Source organism: Zonotrichia leucophrys, chromosome 4 (assembly GCF_028769735.1).
Source record: "Zonotrichia leucophrys gambelii isolate GWCS_2022_RI chromosome 4, RI_Zleu_2.0, whole genome shotgun sequence".
Taxonomy (NCBI): domain Eukaryota; kingdom Metazoa; phylum Chordata; class Aves; order Passeriformes; family Passerellidae; genus Zonotrichia; species Zonotrichia leucophrys.
Genome location: NC_088173.1, coordinates 13,965,202 through 13,989,169, shown reverse-complemented (window position 1 = coordinate 13,989,169; position 23,968 = coordinate 13,965,202). Strand labels below are relative to the sequence as shown.

The 23,968-nt window shown below is 38.6% G+C and overlaps 1 protein-coding gene across 1 annotated transcript; it reads left to right on the top strand.

Moving 5' to 3' along the window:
• Nucleotides 1-32: 32 nt before the first annotated feature.
• Nucleotides 33-23,301, top strand: TRAPPC11 (trafficking protein particle complex subunit 11). Its single transcript, XM_064710568.1, has 29 exons — nucleotides 33-451; nucleotides 1,404-1,573; nucleotides 1,998-2,068; nucleotides 2,929-3,043; nucleotides 5,336-5,435; nucleotides 6,178-6,251; nucleotides 6,475-6,571; nucleotides 7,391-7,524; nucleotides 7,849-7,996; nucleotides 8,448-8,541; nucleotides 8,893-8,972; nucleotides 9,074-9,152; nucleotides 9,238-9,292; nucleotides 10,244-10,389; nucleotides 11,435-11,496; nucleotides 11,599-11,731; nucleotides 12,317-12,447; nucleotides 12,949-13,104; nucleotides 13,589-13,776; nucleotides 13,979-14,127; nucleotides 15,690-15,811; nucleotides 16,517-16,636; nucleotides 16,999-17,064; nucleotides 17,164-17,320; nucleotides 18,915-19,023; nucleotides 19,269-19,360; nucleotides 20,247-20,380; nucleotides 20,748-20,915; nucleotides 22,374-23,301. Exons 1-29 carry the CDS (start codon nucleotides 245-247, stop codon nucleotides 22,416-22,418), a joined length of 3,402 nt encoding a protein of 1,133 aa, XP_064566638.1. The 5' UTR covers nucleotides 33-244; the 3' UTR covers nucleotides 22,419-23,301.
• Nucleotides 23,302-23,968: the final 667 nt, after the last annotated feature.

Below are 23,968 nucleotides of genomic sequence, written 5' to 3'. Positions count from 1 at the left end.
CTCGCGCTGCCCTTCCGACGCTGCCCGGCGCTCGCTTCCTGAGGCGGCGGCCCGCCCGCGCCGCCTCCCGTGACCCGCGGCCGCTCCCAGCTGGCGCTTCCCGGCGCTTCCCGGCTCCATCCCGCCGCAGTGAGCGGCGCTACGGGGAGCGCGGGCCCGGGACAGCGGGGCGCTCTTGTGACCGGCCTGGGCCGCCCTCCCGCCGCCGTTCCGCTGCCTCGCAGGCCGCCGTCCCGGGCGCAGGATGACCCCTCCGTCTCACTGGGACTTCCCGGTGGAGCTGTGCTGCCGGCCCATGGCGTTCGTCACGCTCACCGGCCTGGACGTGGTGTACAACGCCGTGCACCGCGCCGTGTGGGACGCCTTCTGCGCCAACCGCAGAGCCGACCGCGTCCCCATCTCCTTCAAAGTGCTGCCCGGCGACCACGAGTACCCCAAGTGCCGGACGAAGGTAGCGAGCGGCGCCAGCCCCGGCTGCGCCCCGTCCCGGCGGGCTCCGGGAGCGGCCGTGCGGGACTCGGCGGCTCCCGGCGGGGAAGGGCCGTGCTCCGCTCCGCCTGGGCTGCCGCCCGCTGGCACCGCGCTCTGCCGGCCCTCGGCTGCCTCTGCCCCCGATGTTGGAGGGAAGTGTGGGAGCTTCAAGGCAGGGAACTGTGAGGGCGAAGGGGAAGCCGAGGGCGTTGTGATGGAGCGCTGTGGGTGCATAGGAAGCCCAGGGGTGCCTTAGCTCATGAGCCAGAAGCAGAGAAAGCCCGCATGGTTTTAAAAGTACTTTTTAAAGTACTTGCTACTCCTGTACATAGCATTAAGGTGCTTTGTAAAGTTTGAGCTTTGATGAAACCCGAAATTTAACTCTGGAGAAACTAGACAATGTATTCTGAAAAAAACCCTAACCTAACCTCTAAAGCTTTTTTTACTAAACATTTCACTTTAACTGAGTGAAACAGCAGAAGGAATATCTCTGCTATTCTTTCTGCTTTGCAACGTCAATGAGTTTAACTGTTATAAAACTACATAATTCCATGATGCTGGTAAAGACAAGGACTGTAAACTGGTGTGTCCTTGCACTGTTTTGAGAGCTCTGTTTTCAACTGAGCCTAGTATTTCATACTAGCCTATATTCTCATACATGGCAGTGTGTGAGACTTGCTCCTAAACTTGACCCTCTTCTCCAGCCTCCCTGGAATCTGTTGTTCTTTGCTGCTAATATCTCAGGCACCAGGCCCTGATGCCTGAGCTACTGAGGGATATGGTTAATAGAAAGCAAAAGCTTGAGGGGAACAATGTTAAAGGCAAGATGACAGACATATTAAGTGGCAGGAATTTCGAGGATATGCCCTTTCTCCTGCTATAAATGTTTGAAAATGGGTTTTGTAGCTTGCTTCAATATTCTCTGTTTTCAGAGGACATCCTATGAGTGGTATATTCCAAAAGGAATCCTGAAGACTGGTTGGATGAACAAGCACCTGAATTTGGTTCCAGCTCTTGTGGTGGTGTTCTATGAACTGGACTGGGATGAGCCACAGTGGAAGGAAAAACAGTTGGAGTGTGCTACTCGAGTTGAAATTGTCAGGTAGATATTTTCACTTGCTTCATTATGTACTGCAAACTAATGTAAGTGTGAATTGCAGAATCTGTTTGCATTCTAGAACATACACTTTTTTTTCTTAAACGTAAATTAAGGGGAACTTGAGCTTTGCTTTTTAATATACAACTCAAAATAAAGAACTTTTTAATGGTTTATTAGTAAAACCATTACTTATTTTACTTCAGTAAAAACAGCCCCTGAAATTTTTCTTGCTAAACTCAACACATTTGTTCTGTCCCAAAAGAAGGAAGACAGCATTTTCTGAATGATGGAGCATATTGTGTTGTTTGGCTTTTTCACCTTTGTAGCATTCTTCAAGCACTTCCATCTAGATTGAAATATTTTTTTCCTGATTATTCAGCAATAAGAAGTGAAACCTTGACACTGTGCTATGTTGTCTTTATTTTAGGCAAAGTTTACAGGGAAGAAATACCAAAGTTGCTGTGGTTTTGATTCAGAAAAAAACACCATTGCCTCCAGGTACTTGAAAACTCTGTGCACAGTTGTGGAGTTCTCATTTTTCAGAAGGCGCAGTGGACTGGGCTGACTTTGGTTTGTCACATAATCTGTGGTTCTACATCTGATGTCATCTACATTCATTAAATGCACTGTGACTGCAGCAAGGTGTAAGATAAAAAGAGCATTCAGGACAGTTGACCCTAAACATTTGATACTTTTATCCCTAACTTCTTCCTCTTAAGTCCAAGTGCATTTTGTGGTACACAGTATCAGAGATGGCTTATATGGTAATACATCTGACCTGCCTTCTTACAAGCAAGCAAATTTTAAACATTGCTTGGGATCAGGAAAAGCAGTAAAAGCATTGAGAACTTAGAGGAAGAGTGTTTAGTACCTACAGAGGTCTTTTGTCTTAACTTGGTTTTAATTGATAAAATTTTGGAGCCACATGGAACTGTGAAATGTGATACACTTTTAACTTTACATTTCTGTAGAGCTACTGTGTGCTTTCTAGTGTCTGGCAAACCATGTTTTGTTTTTTGCTCTACCTGCTGTATGTGTTTGTCTTTCCTGGATGCTATTGTATTTCCCAAAACATGGGATATTTAATTCTGTGAGAGATGAAAAACTTACATCAGACTCGTAATTTTTTGCTAAAAACTGCTAGAAAGTTTCTGCATGTGTTCTGCTGGATGAAGCACATAGTACTCTGAAAGAAATAAGAAAGAATGTGCTGTTGGTTTTATCTCTATTAGATTTTTCAATACTGTTTAGACCTTTTGGTCTACCTAAGGTTCATAACCTGATCTTTAAGCTTTTAGAACTGGTTTGACATTGCAGCACCACATACCTCTTACCTGTGTTTTCCTTGACTTCTCTAGGGGAAGATGTTATTGCATCAGAGAGGGCTGCAGCTTTGTGTAATGCTTGTGACCTTTCTGGAAAATCCCTCTTTGTGCTTCCCCACACGGATCATCTTGTTGGCTATATTATAAGGTAAGTGCTGTAAAACCCCTGTCTTGCCCTGTTTGCAGAGTGTGGGATGGCTTACAGGGCACCTGGCCTGCTGGCAGCAGATGGTGAACACTTGTCTCACAGGGGAAGAGAGATCTGCACACAAGAGTTAGCAGAGCTTACTGAGGGGGCTTTAAACTAGGCTTAAAGTGGGAAAGGGATAAAACCAGTTTCACTGGAAATAAGCCTGGGGTCAGCATGCCAGTGTTGGACTGTTGGTGTGCTAGTGAGGGCCTTCATTCTGCTGGCTCAGTGGAGATGATGGAAATCCATGCAGTGTCCAGTTCTGGGCACCTCAGTGCAAGAAAGACACTGAGGTGCCAGAGTGTGTCCGATGAAGGGCAACAGAGCTGGTGAAGGTCAGGAGCAAAAGCCTTCTGAGGAGCAGCTGAGGGAACTGGGGGTCTGTAGCCTGGAGGAAAGGAGGCTTGGGGAAGACCTTATTGCTCTCTACAACTCCCTGAAAGGAGGCTGTACTGGACAGTAGGATGGGCTTGGTCTCTTCCCCAGGGCTTCCCTTCAAGCTGTAGGATGAGAAGAAATCGCTTAAATTGCTTCAAGGGAGGTTTAGATTGGTGAAGAAATTTTTCCTAATATCCAAAGGGGTTATCAAGCATTGGAGTAAGATGCCTAGGGAAGAGGTTGAGTCACCATTGAAGGTGTATTTAAAAGGCATGTGTACTGTGCTTTGGGACAGTAGGATGGGCTTAGTGCTGTGGCTTGGTAACAGGTTGGCAGTTACATTTGATGATCTTAAAGGTCTTTTCCAATCTAAACAATTCCATGATTCTGATGGAGAATTTGAGAGATCACAGGTTGAGATGAATGCTATTGGCACTGATTGTAGACCAGCAGTGAATGTTTTACCTGTTTGCTGGAATTCTTCAGGTTATTCTGATGAATTCTGCACAATTTCATTTCTATGTGAGGCTGAGTAATGACAGCCAGAGATGTTGCTTTTAAAGAAATATTTGTAGATATCCCAAGTGGCCTTTTCTACTTCTACAGTGGTTTTGGCCCTGCTGGTTTGAAATGATTTTCCATACAAATATGTTTTTAGATTTATCTCTTAACAGGCTTTTGGTTTTTCCCCCACTTTTGCTCCCTGGCCATGTAGTTTTCTCCTTCTCTTTATGTAAAGTGGCATCTATCTGGTTGCAAATATTATGTCTTTGTAATTTTCTACATTTCTTGTGCCTTCTGTTTTGATATTTACATGGACTACAACTTCAAATAATTTAGGAAGGCCTTTCAAAAGCAGATTGAAGAAAGGTAAACACTTTTGTGTAGCTCTAAAAAGAAGGGCTCAAACTATCGAAATCATGTTTTACAATAATGAGTTCTAATTTTCCCATGTATTCTCAGGGAGAAGACAGGTCACAGTCTGAGGTTAACTTTGCTCTCACCCTCATATTTATATATAAACAGTATAATACTCAACATCAATTAATGCTGCTATTGTATCCAGTCTGCTCACAAACTGCCCTGGAATTGATCAAAACAAAGTAACCATTACTTCTAGCTTTTCATATTTTTTTCAATGCTAAATTGAGATTATAGTAACAGAACTGGTACTTCAGCCATTATTTCCTGCATGTGCCAGTGCTTTTGCATGTATTCCTCTCCTAGATTTTGATCTTGTTCTAGTTGATTTTACTCCTTACAATATATGCTCCTTAGGTCCTCCTCTCATGTTGCATTTGGTGTGCTTGTCCTCTTTGTCCTCTCCCCCTGGGAGTTGCCGTGGGCTATTTCTCTTGCTGACAAGTTTCGCTGTTACCTCTGCAACCGAGGTAGCTGTTGATGTTTGGGCAGAATGATGAGACCTGTACCCTCAAAATTTTATTTACTGCTGTTTTTTCCTTTCCACTCCTTCCCCCACAGTCCAGCAGAACAGAAGCAGTTCAGATGTATTCTGTGAGCCTCAGCAGGGTTTTCTTGTTTTGACTTAAGGGCATCTCTCATCTTTCTATTACCTTGCAAAATCAGAACAGCTTATCCTGAGACTATCTTAAATTAAATACTGGTGTTTGTTGTATGAGAAGTTAGTATATAAAGCTCTCAACTTACTTGTTCTACTTATTACTACCGTTTTTGTGAAAGATTTTTGTCTGCAGACTGTTACCCTGTGTGGTAACTCAGAGGAGTTCAGTAATACCGCAAGGTCCTTTGCCAACACTAAAATAAACATGATTAAAAGTAACTTATTTTGAAGAACTTAAGAATTTCTTTGTGGGAGAAACTTTGTGACACTTATGAGCAACTTTGTTGCAGGTTGGAAAATGCTTTCTATGAGCATGCACAGACTTACTATTATACAGAAATAAGAAGAGTTAAATCTCATAAGGAGTTCTTGAACAAAACCACTCACCAGGTAACATTACCCTATTTGTGAAATACTGTGCAATCTATTTTGCATGTTAAAACATGAAAATAAGTGTTTGTTATTTAAATGTTTTTATTCTTCCCTTCCATTTAGAGATGTCCTCCCTTAGTATAGGAAGTAAATTTGGTTCTATTTTCTGCAATGTAAACTTTTATTTTGATTGGTTTTGTTCTTACCTTTGTCTTTCTCACATCATCCTTAGAAGAGCTGCAGGGCAAAATTGAGTTCTCAGATTAAAAAAAGAAAAACTTCTCATTTATCTACATAGTTTAGCATATTTGAGTGTAGTATCTTAAGTTGTGGGATGTGTTTCCCTTAGATATTTTGTACTCAGAGTTGCACTTAATTTCAGTTTTTAACTTTTGCTTTTCAAATCCACTCAGACACATTATGTTCTGTTGTGATTACCAGCTCTGCTCTCTTGGAAGCTGGAATCCAAGTGGTGAGCTCCAAACCACAATCAGCTCTGTTGGCATAGAGATTTTGGGCTGTTCCAAAGCTTCTCCCTTGTGCCAGGGCAACAGGCTTTGAGTAGGTGAAATCTGTTGAAAGATGACTGCTGTGTCATGGTGAACTATAGACAGAACTAGCAGGAAACAGTTGCACAGTCACTTGTTTCAAGTCAAGCGCTGTATTATGTAGACTTCTGAAGTTACCACTTGTATCTCTTTGTAGGTAACAAGGTCTGTTTGGATGTTTGTGAATGATGTACCCTGGTTGTGTTTTGCAGCTTTTGTTTGTTAGACACCAGTTCAAAATAGCCTTCTTCAGTGAGCTGAAGCAGGATACACAGAATGCTCTCAAGTAAGACTCACGTTATCTTCCCCCACCCTCTCTACCCCAAATTGCTGCTAAGCCATAAACTGACAAATATTTGCCTGAATGCAAAATTATTTAAACATGTATGCAAGGGGCAAGTTCTTCACTGGGAAGAATGCTCTGGTTGGAAGGCTGTTTTTCACTGTTGGCAGTCCTGTTCTAGAACTTTATTATCATGTGTGATTTAACTCTTGTTATTCCTGCTTAGGAATTACAGAACTGCATATAATCTTGTGCATGAATTGAGGGCTCATGAAACAAACATGCTGGAAATCAAGACCATGGCAGGATTTATAAATTACAAGGTAATAACTGTACTTCTAGTCTTTGACAACTGTTACTTAAAAGAAAAAAGTTGATGCATCTTCAATGGGGAAAAGTTGTAAAGTTCAGTTTTATATTGCTTTTACAGAGATGGATTAGAAAGAGTTATCATTGGAACACCTATTATGCTCAGACTTGCAGAGACTTCTGAATTCCACACAAATAAAGATTCTTAGCTGAAGTTTGGGGTTATTTTGAAGGATTTACGTTCATTTGAGATGCAGTCTTCTGAAAGACTAGGCTCTAACTCTCACTCTGAGCAGGGAGAATGAACACCAGGGCTGCTTATTCCTTGAATATTTTTGTCTTGTTGCAAAGCTTAGGCCAGTTTAGATCAGTTACTGCTTGTTTGGGGGAAGAAAGTAATTCTCTAAGAATCACTCCATACTTTTGTGGTATTTTGAGGGCTTTTAGGTAAAGCAGAACTATTCCACTACTTACAAGAATCTTGGAGTTGTATTCCATCAAATTCCATTTGTGAACTGCAGGCTTCTAAATAATGATCTTTCTAGAGGCTCTGAAGTTCCCTGTTATATTTGGCAGTGAGTTATGCACTCTTCTGTTGATGTCTTGGGCAAGAAGGGGATGATAAATAGTATTAGATGAAATAGAGAACCACATGGTTTCAGGTGTAGTACATTATGGTTTACACCTGTAAACCATAAACTTTTCTTCCTTTATTTTTTATGCAATTTTTGCTCTTCAGAAATATGTAGAATTAGCTGGGGGACTGGTGGGGTTGAGTGCTATTCCTTAGCAGCCTAACAGTGGTTTTTCATTTTACTTTTATCTTTACCTAGATCTGCCGCCTCTGTTTTCAACATAACACTCCACTGGATGCAATTGCACAGTTCAGGAAGCATATTGACCTATGCAAGAAAAAAATAGGAAGTGCAGAACTGGCTTTTGAGCATGCTGCCTGGATGTCTAAACAGTATGTTTTTGCTTAGTAGTGTTTTAGACAAACAGTGAACTTCAAAAGGTTTACTTGTCTAGACAAGATACCAATTCTTAGTTCTCTAAGAGATGCACAAGAACATAAAATACACTGTTGTTCTGTTTTGCATTGATCATTGACTGCTTTTCTCTTTGAATGAACAGAGTATGAACAAATGCAGCCATAGAACTTAGATGCAAAAGTTCAGAGAAATATCATGTGTCTTGAGTAACCAGAACTTTCATTTGTAGGGTACTTTTTAGTTCATATTGCTGTTCTATACACAATCTTGGTTATGAACGCTTTGGGTTTTTTTAACAGGTTTCAGGCCTTTGGTGACTTGTTTGATGAAGCAATTAAGCTGGGGTTGACAGCAATTCAAACTCAGAATCCAGGTTTCTATTACCAGCAGGCAGCCTACTATGCACAGGAACGGAAACAACTAGCAAGTATGCTATGTAACCATGATGTAAGTTGGGAGGGAGAAAATGCTTTGTAATTAAGCACATAGTGAAATCCCTAATGTAGTCTTAAATGGAAGTGGAACAATCTGTAATATGTGTAAATGAAACCCTAGAAAAAGATATGTGTCTTTGTGATGCTTGTTAACATTACATATATTTGTATTGTATGGAAAAAGTTGCCCCAGGACAAATACATCAGTATTTATTTATTTACAAATAATTCTGACATGTTTAAATTTTTTTTTAAATATATTTTTGCATCTCTGGGTACTTGAGAACTGACTTTTTTTTTTCCAGTATATTTATATGTGCACTGTGTCTGGTGACTTACAGGAAGCAGAGAAACAAGAGCATTGGTACTAGGATATGGGGGGGTATTGTTTTAATATTTTTCTAACACTTACCTGGCAGAAGATGAAACAGGAACCCTTTTAATTGCTGTATTTGAATTTCCAGCCCTCTGTGCCATATCCCAGTCCGGATCCCCTGGAAACACAAACTGGAGTGCTTGACTTCTATGGGCAAAGACCATGGCGCCAAGGAATACTGAGTATGTTTCTCTACTGCTATGGAAATGGGAGCTTGAATCCTTATTTGGGATCACATTAGAAAAGGACTAATTTGTCTTAACATACACACTTTAAATGTTAAAATGTGCAGTATAAAGACTAAGTGGTTTGACTGTAATTTGCTGGTTTTTGGTAGATTCTTAAAAGCATGGGGAAAGATAGTTGTGTTCTAGAATTTCCCTTCGAGGGAGATATAGCTGCATGTGAGGTAATAGAATGTGTGAGGGTGTTTTGAGTTGAAGCTTGCATTGGATATTGCTTATGGTATAAATTGTTCCCTTTGGGTCTGGACAGAATTCTGATTTCATGGATTTTTGCATTGTCTTATGCAGGCTTTGATCTTTCTGATCCTGAAAAGGAGAAGATGGGGATTTTATCCCTACAGCTAAAAGAGAAAAATGTTCTTCACTCAGTAAGTTTTATTCTTTAAAAAAAAAACAAAGAAATCTGTTGTTTTAACATGACTCTAATGTTTGCATATATAATGATATTGGTAATGGTTTTACCCACTAGGAGCTAATAATCACTTTGTTGAGTAATGCTGTCGCACAATTCAAGAAGTACAAATGTCCAAGAATGAAAAGTCATTTGAGTAAGTATAGATAATCAGATGCATTTTTAAAATTTAATTTTGCAAAGGTTTTCAGTAGTGATCTGGATTTTTTTTTTTTTCCCAGTGGTTCAAATGGGAGAAGAATATTACTATGCTAAAGATTATGCCAAAGCTTTGAAGTGAGTATCATTCATGATTGCTTCTTTTATATGCTGCCTTCTCACTAAGACCCCATGTTTTATTGCTATGGAATAATGTTGGAAGCTTGTGTGACATGCTCCTTGTATCTGGTTGTGATTGAAGGACAACCTATTGAGTCTATGAACCCCACTTATATTAAAGAAACTAAAGCAGATGAGTCAGTTTATTAGAGCATAGAAACTTCCTGCTCTGAGCTGTTGTGGGAATTTGCCATATTGGGCAAATTATCTGTTTCTTACTCACTGATTGAGTGCTGTCTGTCTCTTTTGTTTGAAGTAGGAGAGATGTATTTGCTTGTTAGTAGGTAACTGGAGTTTACATGGAAGAGAAGATAGGCTAGGATAAGCAGATCAATTTGTGTCAAGTCTGACTGTTCTATGAACAAGCATTTTTTGTTTATGTTAGGTAGATTTTTCTAAAGAAGGCAGAAATTCTTGTCTTGGATAGCTGAGAAGAATTTTAAAAATTACTGCATAGCTAGTAACAGCAAACAGTGGTCAGTATTGGAACATATTAAGGTGTGTGGTTTTGCCTGATAAAGATTGGTGCATATGTTGTGGACCTTTGCACCCTTGAAGGGGAATAAGAAAGAAAAGAAACATCTTGGCTTAAGGAACATTACATTTCTTCTTCTCTTGGACTAAGGCAATTCTGTCCAGTTGCTGTTTTGCTAGTTCTTTGTGTGAGGACAGATGAGTTGTCTTGTGAAAATATTTCTATCTAGAAATAGAAAATTCAGGGAATAAATGTTTCTTTATCATAGCTTCATGCTGGTTTTGATAAATCATTGCCTTGTATAAACAGTAGACTTTAATCTAGCATTTGTATTAGTGAAAATGAATTTTGTATTAATGATACCAAAAAAATGCATGCTTCTAAAAAGTGCTGGTGAGCATAACTTGTTTCCTCTCAACCTTGTTGTGTTGCAGGCTGTTGGATTATGTTATGTGTGATTATCGCAGCGAAGGATGGTGGACCCTCCTCACCTCCATACTGACAACAGCACTCAAATGTTCATATCTGATGGCCCAGCTGAAAGATTATATCACATACTCTTTAGAGCTACTGGGCAGAGGTATTCTTCTTTGAATATTTTGAAATGTGACAAATCATTATCAGATGCAGTGCTTACAGTGCTTCAAATTATTTGACTACAAAATAACTGTGTACTTGTGCTGGATTCTCACTACATTCTGTGCTGCACTGGGAGTCGAGTTGTCTTCTATTATAAAATTCATTGCATTCAAATAGACTGTGTTAGGATATCTGAGATGCAGAGCTTCATTTGAGACTGTTCAAATAATGTAACAGGAACTTCCTGAGCTTTGGAATGGCAAAGAACAATAGTACAGCTAAAAGAGAAAAACATTTTTTCCTAGTAACAAACCTAACACAATTTTTCTGGACTTTAATATCCCAAATATGCTTCTCCAAGACTCTTTCTAGAACTCTGCTGATGAAGTATGTATGTGGGATGTTTTAGGGGAGAAATATGGCATAGGGTGGCTCCACAGTAAAAATGCAAGCACTATTGTCTGTGTAGTGCCTACTCCTTGACAATGCAGAAATGATCCTTTGGGGCCCTAAATTGCTAATACCACTATTAGTGCAGGTGTGGGAAAAAAGGCTTTGCATCTTCCTAGAGCTAGCCAGGCTATGCTGCTTTGTATTGAAGAATAGAAAATGATGCAAAACTACATTTCTTCAAGAAAAGAATGCTTATTTTAAGTAGTCCTTGTTTCTGCCTGTCACTACTGTAGTTGATTTTTTCAATATTATCTGAGCTGGCCTCTTTGGAGTTCCAGACTTGTCTATGCTTTTTTCTATTTTTAAACATAAACAACAAGGAGACATAAGCATTATTCTTCTGAGGCTTTGCTCCAATAAATTGCAAAATGCTTATCTAATAGAAAGATATTTTACTTGGTTCCAGTGAAAGTAAGAGGAAACATTTAAAATGGGAATGTCCTTTGTTATGGTAGATGAATGTTAGAATTTTTTTTCCCCTGGAATGTGTTGTTTGAATGATGTAATCTGAGTGTAATATTTACTGTTAAATTAAGATAAAAGAAGAGACCCTTGTTTCTGTCTTGTAATCTTTGTTTTGTTCTCTTTATTAGCATCTACTCTTAAAGAAGATCAGAAATCCCGAATAGAAAAAAATCTCATAAAAGTTCTGATGGTAAGTGGCAGAACTCCTATTCCCCTTTCAAATAATGCCAGGAGTGCTCAGTGTCTGGTAACCTTCTTTTGTTGTTCTTTGTAATCCTTTGCCTGCATACAGAATGAAAGCCCTGATCCTGAACCCGATTGTGATGCTGCTGCTGTGAAAGCATCACAGAAATTGTGGGCTGACCGTGTTTCCTTGGCAGGCAGTAACATTTTTACAATAGAAGTCCAAGATTTTATACCATTTGGTAAGTAAGAAAGCAAATTTACACTAGATCATAAATTTGGATCACACCTTGCAAGTAACTAATTAGGATGAAAATATGAAGGATATATTAAAACTAACAACAGTGTTCCAGCCTTGCTCTGTTCCTTGTCTAAATCAACAAGATAAATAATGAGAGAAGTTGGTGGTCTCTTATCCCTGATATGGATTACTAAAGTATTCCCTGTTTTTTGAAAGACTTCTGATATTCAGGTGTCCTGTGAAGTAGGGTTCTGAGGAAAGAGGGCAGAGTGTGTGCAAAGTAATACTTGCCATTGGAAAGGGAGCATGCATGACATCCAAATGTACAGGACTGTCTGTTTTTTGCTGGACATCTGCATCTCCTCTCCTGTGCAAAGGTTTTGGCCTAGTGCTGAAAAATGCCTTTCTGTGGCAGTGTTAGTTGCCAGATTTGTCCTTGCAAAACAGAGTTGTAAAAGTGTACACAGAACAATTCTTGCCACAATCATTTCAGGAGTGTGCTTCTGGAATTTAATGTTGTAGTTTGTTTAACATCTACTTCTTGTTTCTTTTTGCTTTTCCTTTTTATTTTCTTTTTTAATTCCAGTACAGTGCAAAGCAAAATTTCTTGCTCCTAGTTTTCATGTTGATGTTCCTGTGCAGTTTGATGTGTACTTGAGAGCTGATTGTCCTCATCCTATCAGGTTTTCTAAGCTCTGCATCAGTTTCAATAATCAGGTACCTATGTTCTGACTATATCTGACTTAGTGATAGAAACTGATAATAAGAATGGAATAACATTTTATTGGTTTTAAGCATTAAAAAAAATTGGTTTTGCCTAAAATTATGTTAATACTTAAGCTGAAAGATGTCTGGATTTTTAATGCATTATCTGTTGCTTTTGACAAATATATTGATACATTGATATATGGAATAAGACTGGTTAGTTCATCTGTCAAATCTAGGGCTTTTTATGAAGCTTGCTAAAGTTTCAGAAGGATCATTTTAATCTCTTATTTCTTCTGATTCATTAAGTTATATTACTATAATGGATATCTTGTGTCAAAGAATTGCAGTGTAATTACTAGCTAGTTTAACTTGGATATTGTGAAAGGTCAGAAGAACCCATACAGTTTGATCCAGTGACACAGAGCTTTAATATTTGCTACATTGCCATTACTCTCTAAAGATGTCTTCTGAATGAATGTATCAACTTTTTTCCCCACTTCTCCATTGTAGGATTACAACCAATACTGTGTTGTAGAAGAAGCCTATCAGAAAAGTGATATTCTAGAACAGTCATCACAAGGAACAATGTGCTTAGTGCCTGGCAAAACAAGAAAGTTCTCTTTTAAATTTGTTGCAAAAACAGAAGATGTAGGAAAGAAGATTGAGGTTTGTTCCTTTGTTTTGTACCCTTCTTACTGTTACATACAATGAACTCAATCTACAATGCACCCCTGTTCTAGCACCAGTTAAAAAGTCACTGCAGTTCTGAATGTCTGAATTCTTGAAACTGAGTATCAAAAGTGAGTGAAACTATTGACAATGACAAAACATTAAGAAAACCAGAAAAACTGAAGAAAATTTTTTCATTTTTTTAAAATATGAGTAGTACTTAAAAAGTGAGTGGTGGTATAGCACTATGGGAGGGTAGGAAATTACAACCTATTACACTGCTTGCACCTGAACACAGATCCTTATTCCACTGCTGTCTCATTAAATGAAATCCTGGGGTGGTGAGGTCCTCAGTCTCCAAGCTGTCAGAAGCTTTCTGATGGTACATGTGTTTATGATGTCTGTCTGTGTTGGAAAACTACATTCCTACAGCAGGTGATCAGAAGACTCACCAATAGGTGTTTAAATTTGTGTCTGTCAGATCACATCTGTGGATTTGATCCTGGGAAGTGAATCTGGCCGCTGTGTGGTTCTGAACTGGCGAGGAGGAGGGGGAGATGCTTCCTCCTCTCAGGAAGCACTGCAGGCAGCACGCTCCTTCAAGAGAAGACCCAAGCTTCCAGACAATGAGGTGCACTGGGACACTTTGACCATTCAGGCCAGCACGATGTGAGTAACTGGGGTTCCAGTTTGGTCTTTTTTTATTGAGTTGTTCCCATCATGTTGTTTTTCAGGAGTCTCACATCTCTTAATTTAATAGGCCATCAGTTGTGGGAACTTTTATACAATAGGGTGTTTTAGCCTCCTTTAAACTAGGCTTAAAAGCAAGTTATTTAAGAAAGATACAATAACTGAGTCTTTTCTCTTAAAGGATCATTTCTAGAGTGCCGAACATTTCTGTTCAGCTCCGTCATGAGCCTCCTGCCCTGACTAATGAAATGTATTGTTTGATTGTGACAGTCCAGTCACATGAGGAGACAGTGGCCAAAGATGTCAAGCTTACAGCAGGTTTAAAGCCAGGTATTTGGGGTTATTTTCTTTTAATTCAACAGTCTCATAATTGGCTCCTTTTTGTGGATGCAGTGCAGAGAAATACAGTAAACTGTTTTCTCGCAGTAATTAAAAGCCAAAACAAAGTGAAAGTTGGGAATGATGAAATACCACTGGTAAGAGCAGCAGCTAACAGACTCATTCAGTTCTGATTATTTTAACCACTGCTTGTCTGTGGTGCTTACATGATTATTTTCAGAATATAAATGGTTAGAAGTTTGAAAGAAAACATGAAAGGTTTTCTATTCTTTTCTGACTTTTTATTCTGTTTGCTTGTTACTAAAGTTATCTTTTCCCCAGACAGAGATCTTTTCCTTGCTGAGCTGAAAGCACTAGACAGTGCTAGATAAATGTTTTCTAAGTATAGACTTTGTGGGTTTTCTCTCACACCCACCCTGGTTTTTTTGTTTTCCCTGCCCTGGACAACATGGTTTGGTTTTTAAACCACTTGAAATTTGGGGAACAATGGAGCACTGAAGCAGTATTTCTTAGAAAGCAAAGGAGAAAAATGCATATATTGTATGTCTGAGTCCTACTATCTCTATGTAGATATGGCTGACAGTTTTCAGTGTGTGAAGCCCAAATGTTATACTCAGTATTCATCTTTGTAGCAATTCTCCTGAAAGACAAAAGTATTTTTTTCAGTCACTAGAATATAGGATGCCATGCATTCTGTGTATTCTGAAATAGAATTTTCTGTAGAGTTGTATGGTTCATTAAAGTCACTGGAGTATTCTTGAAACTTGTTTAATTGGATGTTTGGCCTTGGCTCCTAAAGCACTGTTTAATAGATGGTCTTTGTTGTTCTTAGTTTTTTTTTTTTTTTCCTTGCTTGATCTAATCTCTTTAACATGGGATATGCAAGGTCAGTGTGGGTTTGCTGATTGCATTAAAAGAACAATTGAAATCTGACATTTCACTTATAGGGAAGGTGATGTATTTTCCACAGTAGTAACTCTTTGGCAAGATGTGGCTTGTTTTGCTTTGACAATTATGCCATGTAATTGCAGTAATGCCATTATTCTAGTTAAGCTCTGACTGAAGAATGGTGTCATTTAACATCTATACATTTCTTTTTATGTACTTTCAACACTGACTTGAAAGAAACATTTTTAAAATATGTGAAATCATTAAACCATGTTCTTGAAAACAAAGAATCACAGAAAAGTGAAACTTCCTTTCTACTTCATTATAGAATATCAAGAAAAACTCAGATCACATAATCCTGTTGTATTACATAGATGGTAGGGAATATCTAGATATAATTTCTGATTTTTGAGATTGTTTTTTCTAGCCCAAAGAGATGTAACAATAAACTTGCAAGGGTACAAATGCTTCCAAAATTTGGAAATTTTTGAGGTGTTGTCAAATCAATCTTCTCCTGGTACTTTTGAAAGATTCTCTTGACAAAATGAACCGTGTTAATTCCTCATGCATTGCTTTTAGAGATTTTTTTTGTTTTGTTTTAGTTATTGTTTTCATGCTTTAGTGATGTAAGCCTGTGTGGATATGAAGACTGTTTTTAATCCTAGGGCAAGATGCTAACCTGACTCAGAAAACTCAGGTGACTCTTCATGCAACAGATGCATGTGATGACTCTTTTCCTGCACTGCTTCCTGATATCCCTGTAGGAGACTTGCAACCAGGGGAAAAGGTCAGGGCTTAAAACCTCACTTCTCTATCACACTCAAGAAAATAGGGACCAACTGATAAAAGACTCCCTTAGACAGACTTCAGTTTACTTTCTGGTATCTGAACCAATAAATTAAATGCTTATGGCATATTTTGCTTACTGTTTAGATGTAGTTTAGTATTCTTTTAATGAGATCATCTTTTGGACTAAATTGGAGAATAAGGTATGTTCTGTGTTTGATGGTACAGCTGGGAGATAAGAAATAAGGAGGCAAACTTCAACTGCTAATGAAATGTACTGCTTAATGAACAGTAGGTAATAGTCAGCAAGTATGTTCAAGATGGTAGAGGACCAAATATGCACCAAACTGAAGTTGTGACTAGTTAGTTAGAAGTTGGTTATGTCATGTACTACACAGTTATGGTTCTTTTTTTGTATTCTTAAGTAACAGACAAGTATCTGGAACAAATCCAGTGAAGCAACTGGAGTTGTGCTGGTCTAGTTAAAAACATTTGCTGCATGATCCAGATTGTGCATTCTAGGAGATACATTATGGTCAAAATAATAATATTAAATAATAAATTAATTAAATAAATAAATAAAAATAAATAATTAATAATTCTACTGCCCTGTTGGACTAAGTCAGATAATTAACAACTTTTGGACAGCTCTAGCCCTAATTAATGTAGTTTAGCTATAGCTCACAGAGTCTCCTTTTATTTGCAGCTGGAAAAACCAATATACATCCGTTGTGGAACAGTTGGTGCAAGAATGTTTCTGTTTTATATTTCTTACTTAATCAACACTGTTGTTGAGGGGAAAGAAATCCTCTGCAGGTGTCACCGGGTAGGTTTTAAAGATGCACTGTTTGCATTTTATACAGGTAAATTTGTGAAATACAAGAAATATTCTAAAAGCTGTAATTTTCAGTATCTTAGAAACCTTTCCAGGAGATAGAATAAATGCTAAGTCAGCAGTATGGTAGCCCTTTTTAGCATGAGCAGTTCTATAGCAATTAGCAGAGGAAAAGTTTTCTGTATTTGTTCGTAAATATCTTTAAAGATACATTCTTCCTTGGGGAGGACTGATTAAAATAACAATTAAAAGTAACTTTATATTAATGTAATCTTTGACATCAATAGCCAGGCCTTAAGTTGACTATAACTTTTTTCCTCTATTTCTTCCCATCTCTTGTGTTGCTTCTAAAGGATGAAACTGTAACCATAGACACAGTATTTCCTTTTGATGTTGCTGTCAAATTTGTCTCCACAAAGGTATGTGTTTGAAAAGTTGTTCATGTTTTGGAATCACAGCACTTTGGAGTCACACCCTGTTTAGTTAGAAATAGTCAGAGCTTGTGTGTGTCTCTACAGCTGGAGCACTTGGACAGAGTATTTGCAGATATACCATTTCTGCTGATGACAGACATCCTGAGTGCCTCTCCTTGGCCTCTCACTATTGTAACAAGCAAGTTGCAGCTGTCAGCTTCCATGACCCCAGTAGATCAACTGGAATCTTATGTGGAGAATGGTAAGTTTCCTTAGAGTATGTTCTCTGTCAGGAGGATACTTTTTGCATAAATTGGGAGTAATAAAGGGAGACACTTTAAATAATGTTTGTTTATTGAATTGTAAGTGGAGGAAAGCTGCTTAGTACTCTAGTTGCTTGCCAGAATACAACTTGGACAGCAGCATGCTTCAGAATTTAGTTCTGCTTCACTAGGTCAACTAAATAGACTTGGATGATGGATGGTAAAAAAATTCTGATTATAATAGACATGAGGGGAAGCACCTGAAATACTTCTCAAATGCAACTTCTTAGATATCCATAGCAAAAGATACTCAATATTTCCAGTGTTTCTGGGCCATGTATACTTTCTGGAATGCACTTTACCATGTGATAGAGGCAGTATCCAAAGGCCAGTGATCCAAGTCCATGATTACTATCACAAAACTGAAAAATGTGAAGCTAGAAAGGGTAGGTTATAAAGAACAACTGGTAGTAGCCAACTTTTTTTTTATATTACCACAGTTTAGTAACTTATTATTTGCATTTTAAAAAGTTATCTTGATGATCTCAGCCATTCAAACTGCAGGGTGTTAGCTTTGAAGTTAAATAATTGGAGTACTTAAAAGTAGAGCTGATCCAACATCTTCCAACAAAACGCCTTCTTTGCATTTGTGGCATCAGAGATGTGAATTATGTCTTCTGTCAAACTGTGGATGCAATGAGCTATTCTGGGTGGCTGCCATGTGGGACAGCTGTCCACTCAAGTTATCAAGGACTTGCAAGGCTCTACTTGATCTGTTGATTCAAGGATTGCCTGGCAAAAAGCAATTATTTCCTAGATCCTTTCCTCTTCAAACTGTGATGTTTCATCTTCAGCTCTGGCACTTTGTGCTTCATGGCTTCTGGCTGGTGCTCAGAAAGAGCTAAGTGCCAGGACATGGGAGCCATGTAGGTATCAACTGTTCAGCTGTCCATCTTTTGGTTGATGGGTTTTTTTTAAATATTAATGATAAATTTTGAAAGACCAAAACCTATTTTCTTATTACTTTTTTAAAATCACTCTCTACATGTAAAGGCACTCTTTTTTTTTTTTTTTTTAGTTTATTTGAGTGGACAAACAAAGAAAAGAAGAAAAGTGAGAATTCAGTTTCACTGAAAAGCCTGTAGATGTTTCTTGTATTCCTTCTCTTCCCCTGCCCTCATCCATTTCAGAGGGAGAGGGGATGTGTCCATGGTCATTTTAATTTTCAAGCATTAGAGGCATCTTATGCTGATGTCTTGGAATCTGCTGTAGAAGTGTAGAATTTGAATTGACATTATTTTGCTTTTTGTGTGTGTTTATGAACTCTAAATTTGCAATGATTCATTCTATGTGTACATTAATGATATTATAATGCTGTTCATGAAATAAAATGACATGTATTTGTGTATGTTACCCTTTCATGTATTAGAATACTTCCCAATCTATTGGATTTATACATTATATAGGTATACTTTTCAAAGCACTTGAAAGGCCTTTTTGGCTGAATGCTTGTGTTTGTGTCATATTGCATTTCTAGGCTTGGTGGCTTAGGCTGTTATTATGCTTTGATTTTAAACAAAATCTTGCTGATAGTTGTTTTACAGACAGGTGAGAGTGCCAGTGAGTGCTTTTGCCTTCGATGTCCTCCAGTTACTAATGCTGGTGGAGTGGCAACTGGATGTTATATAATTTCCTGGAAGAGGTAAGCATCTCTTGGCCTTGATAAGGAGAGAAGTAAGCTAGTTTGGTTTTAGGAATGATAGTAAGATGTTGGGTTTGGGTTTTTTTGGGAATGAGGAGTAGTGCAAAAAATGAACAAAATGTATTTTCCTGTAACAAGCAGTGTTTAGACTTTGGACCTACTAATTACTACTTAATTTGTATACTTACTTGATAGTTTATGTAGTGTAATGTTCAACATGGTCTGCATTTGACTTTTTCCTGCAGAAGTTCACCTGTGGAAAGTGTCCCTGTTGTTAACACAGTCATCACTCTGCCACATGTGATTGTAGAGAGCATTCCTCTCCATGTTAATGCAGGTAATATTGATTTGGCAACATACATGTCCTAATTAGAATTTCAAAGACTGACAAAATTTTTACAGCACCCAGAGCTGTAAAATTTACTGTAGCAAAATACAGAAAAGTGGTACTGAATATTATGGAGCTAGAGAAAGATACTCCCTCAAGGCTTGCTCTTCTTTCCCCTTGAGGGGAAGAGGAGGTTGGTAGTTGCACAAATGTGTTCTCCTAAAAGCTGTCAGTGGAGCTGACATAATACTCAACGTGTGTTATGTGGCAGCCCAGAGGCTGGAGTTGGCTCTGCTGTGCTGCCTTCCCAGCAGGTTTCTCTAGATGCCCATGGCAACAGTTGTTCCATCCACCCACGTTCTGGGGGCATCCCAGGAAGAAACAGACTGGAGGGCTGGAGATGCTTGTTGGCAGGTGAAATGTTTCTTTTGTAGCACTTCACCTGCACAAGAACAGAGGGAGGTTGAAATGCCCACCAAACACACATCATTTCAATGCTTTCCTCAGCTTGGTTTCATTTGTACTGAGATTCTTCCACTATCCTCCTATCCTGTTACACTTTGAAGGAGCTTCCTGACAGTATCTGATTAGATTTTGGTAAGCTGAAAATAGTCAGCAGCAATGGCAGTGACTTCCTAGTTAGTATTCTTGGGCAGTGTTAGCAGCTGGGAGGTTTGTAACTAGATGTTGAAACATAGTACTGAAAACTTCTAATAAAGGTGTGTTCTGTTGTTTAATCTGTTTCCAAAAAAAATCTCGTCAGAAGGACTTTAGCTGCCTAGTGCTTGTATCTTTTTTCCTTGATCTTTCACTGCTTTTTGCAATAGCCTTTTTTTTTTTTTGAGTGGAACTTGACGATGTGTTTTGTTTGAGATAACTTACTTTCTCTCCATAGATCTGCCATCGTTTGGTCGAGTCCGAGAGTCCTTACCTGTGAGGTATCACCTGCAAAATAAAACCAATTTAGTCCAGGATGTGGAGGTGTCCGTGGAACCCAGTGATGCCTTCATGTTCTCTGGCCTTAAACAGGTACAGAATTGTCACATCCACTCATCCTGCTGGTAGTGAAGAGTACATTGATTAGACTTACACTGATGTTCAGAGAGGATAAACTCATTGGTTTTTAGATGTTTAAAGTACGGTAAATTCTGTCTGGAAGAATATATGAACGCAGATTCAATTTTGAGCTAGATGGAAGCCTGTCTAGGAGCTGTTTGTCATGTCATTCACAGGTAACATGTTGTTTTGGTATAGAAGCAATACTTCAACTAGAATTGGAAATTAGTTGCATTCTTTCCAGCTTCAGAAAGTAACCAGTGCATAAATAGAAAATAGGCAGAGCTTTGGAACACAGAAATTACCTATGGTTGTGGCTTTCTTTCCTTCTTTTGTTAAGATCCGGCTCCGGATCCTCCCTGGCTCTCAGCAGGAGATGCTGTATAACTTCTATCCCCTGATGGCTGGCTATCAGCAGTTACCTTCTCTGCATGTGAACCTGCTGAGATTCCCTAACTTCACCAACCAGCTGCTCAGGCGCTTCATACCAACACACATTTTTGTAAAGGTAAGGCTGGGAGGAGTCACTTGTGTTTCAAGGCTCCCCTTGGGGCTGCTCACATTCTGGGGACAGCCACCCCAGCTGTGTTCAAAGCTGTGTCCCTAAGCAGGCTAAAATGTCCAGCTTGTAACAGGGTCACTTGCTTGGAAAAATCTTGTGTTGTGCATTGGTGTTGTCAGCCAAAATCTTGAGGAAGTCTGTTTCAGTGCAGTATGTATTTGGTTACCACTAGGTGAATGAGCTGAGTGTGCTTGACATGTCCCTGATGTTCTGTTCCATGTCTGACTCTGTAAAAGGAGTTTTAAAATTGCCTCTATTTTGAGCACAGTAGAGCAAGCTAAGTAACCAAATACTTTTAATACCATGATTCATAGCACTTCTGAAAAAAAGTGTTTGAGCAACTCATATGACTAAGTTCAGAGACACTGTAGCATCCCACACATCCATAAATAACTTCTAAAAGCACATTCTGTCAGTGAATCAGTCTAGAATTTTTTTTTCATAGGTGGTATAACTCTGAAAACAGTTCAATCATGCCATGAAAAACAGATCTTTTTACTTTTTAAGAATAATTTAAATCCATTTGCCCAAAACAGTGCTTTCTCATTCCACTGCTGCTGTCTCCAGAATATTTGTTCACTTTTTATTCGGACTCTTAACAAGCAAGGAGCCCAAATGCTTGTTTATATGATTTGAGATGAACTTATTCAAAAATATGTAATCATGTTCCTAGGAAACTGGCCTGGTGTTATTTGAATTTTGTTTTAATCAAAAGAGATAGGCAGAACTTACTTTTTGAGTGTGCTGACAGTCACTGGCTCTTCAAGACTGGTAGTCAGGGTGTCCTCCTAAGAAAATAGAAGAGGCTTTTTTTCTCAAAAGCGTGGTGTTCATAAAACTCCTGTGGACTCTCAAGCTTCAGAATTCTTTGCTTTTTCTTTGGAGTTGTAAGAACATCAGAAAACCTTACTGTAAGGATGCCTTTTCTTCTTTAGAACTTCTTCCTTGCTCTCTTCTATCTCTAGTGATGTTGCTTAAAATTTCTCCAAGAAACTGTCAGTCTAATTCCTGTTTTACACATTAACATTTATCAGCTTTCTATACTGCAGTAATGCTCAGAGCTCTGATCAGCCAGGCCTTGTCCAAGCTGTGCACATGTGTGTGGAGGAGGCATTTACCAGGGCAGTTGAGGAGCTGAGGCCTCCAGGGGCCAAACTGAAATTTCATTTGGATGTCCTGTGTGTTTGTGCCACTGTTGGAAACCTTTAGGAGCAGGATAAGCTTGATGCTACAATGTAGAGCTACACTGACAACACAGTGTGTTGCAGACTTAGTTTCCTAGTAGTCTATCTTTTTTGCCTGGGTGTGGGTTTTTTGGTTGGGTTTGGATTTTTGAGGGAAGTTTGTTTGGATGGCTTGTTTTGTTTTAGTTTTTTTTAATTCTCTGTCTTTATTTTCTTAAAGCCTCAGGGTCGCCAAGCAGATGACAACTCGATTGCAGCTGCATAACTTTGAGACCTGTACCTCTGCACTTAAAGAAATGGGATGTTGCACAGAATATGTAAAGCTCACTTTGATCAAACCATAAGAATTCAATTTTATTTTGAAATTACAACTCTTAGCAGAACTAATGTTTTAAAAAAAGCTAGTGTTTCATAGACTTTCTTTAGGGAATAAACACATGGGGAAATCTTGGTGCTTTATTTAATGGGAGCATTCTTTTGAAGTTAATTTTGAATGTCAAACTCTGAAAAGTATTATTGAGGCATATTAAATGTCTTGAATATTTAAGAAATGCTAATTCATTTGACCAAACCTGAAAGATGTTTTCACAGTTAACAGTGCAAAGTTTATATTTACTATTAAAAAAAATTACCATTTTTTACAGAAGTTTGTCCTGTGCCACTTGTGTTGAAGACAGAGCAGGTTGTGCAGTAGCGCTGTAAATTACAGATGGCTACATCTTACTGTTGCAATTGAGCAGCTTACTAGCCCTTTAAAACCATAACTCTCAAAAGGCACTATTTCTCCTAGGTAAGCCATACATCCAATTTTGAATTCAGCAGCTAGTTTAAAGAACAGAGATTCAGTCATACCAGTTGGACTATCCAACCTGGAGCTGGTGTGGTTTGGAGTTACTTCTACACACAGTTTCCAGATGAAAAACATGTCTTGATATGCTCCTGCTGTGTGAATTTAAAAAATAAACATCCTACTGTTGTACAGCTCTGGATGAACTGGTGTGTAAAGTACAGTAAAATATGTATATATAAAAAAATGCATTGTGAAAATTTGCGTTGTTTAACTTTCTAAATAATTACATTTTGATTGCTTGGGAAATACCTTATTTATTGTCAAAGTGAAGTTCTAATAAACTGCTTGTGACAGAGTACTTGTGAAACTGTCCCTAACTGTATTGCTTTCACAGTTTTTTTGTAACTCTGATCTCACTTGTGGACTCATACATCCATCTGTGGCATTGAGGTCCAAAAGAACAGCTGGGATACTTGAAGGAAAGCATGAGTGAAGTCCTGAAAAAATATGTGTTAGGATATGCTGTTTTTCCATGGAGTGCAGAGGTAGCTGTGTTATGAGGGTTTTTCCAATGTATAGATGGGGATGAGAAGATGACTGACAAACTGTGCTGGGAAGAACAAATTAAACCTTCCTTATTCTTTGCCTAATGTACTGAACTAAGTGGCAGTCAGGGAATAGGTATCTTATCTTTCTCTTTTGTTTCAGGGTTGTTTTTTTTTTAGAGTGGAAAATGTATTTCTTTTCCAGATATTTTTTTCTCTTAAGTAATCACTCAGGTTGCAGCAATGCTGGCACCTCTGTTACTTCTTCTTGAAAGACATGTTGATGCAAGTAGTGTAAGTGTTTGGTGGAGAATTGGGTGCCTTCCCCCACCCCCAAAACAATCTAACAGTGGTTTTTCTCCCTTTGAGAAAGGGGATGACATAAAATATTTTACATAAAATATTAATGGTTACAATAATGTTGAAGTCTTAAGGGAATTGTGTAAATACATTCCTACTTAAAATTGTGAGTAGTAAGAA

Bases quoted from the DNA above. Each gene is read 5' to 3' on its own strand.
- TRAPPC11 (XM_064710568.1), top strand. From the start codon at position 245: ATGACCCCTCCGTCTCACTGGGACTTCCCGGTGGAGCTGTGCTGCCGG. The intron at 1,574-1,997 runs GTAGATATTTTC...TCTTTATTTTAG, and splicing joins ACTCGAGTTGAAATTGTCAG to GCAAAGTTTACAGGGAAGAA. The intron at 2,069-2,928 runs GTACTTGAAAAC...TGACTTCTCTAG, and splicing joins AAAAACACCATTGCCTCCAG to GGGAAGATGTTATTGCATCA.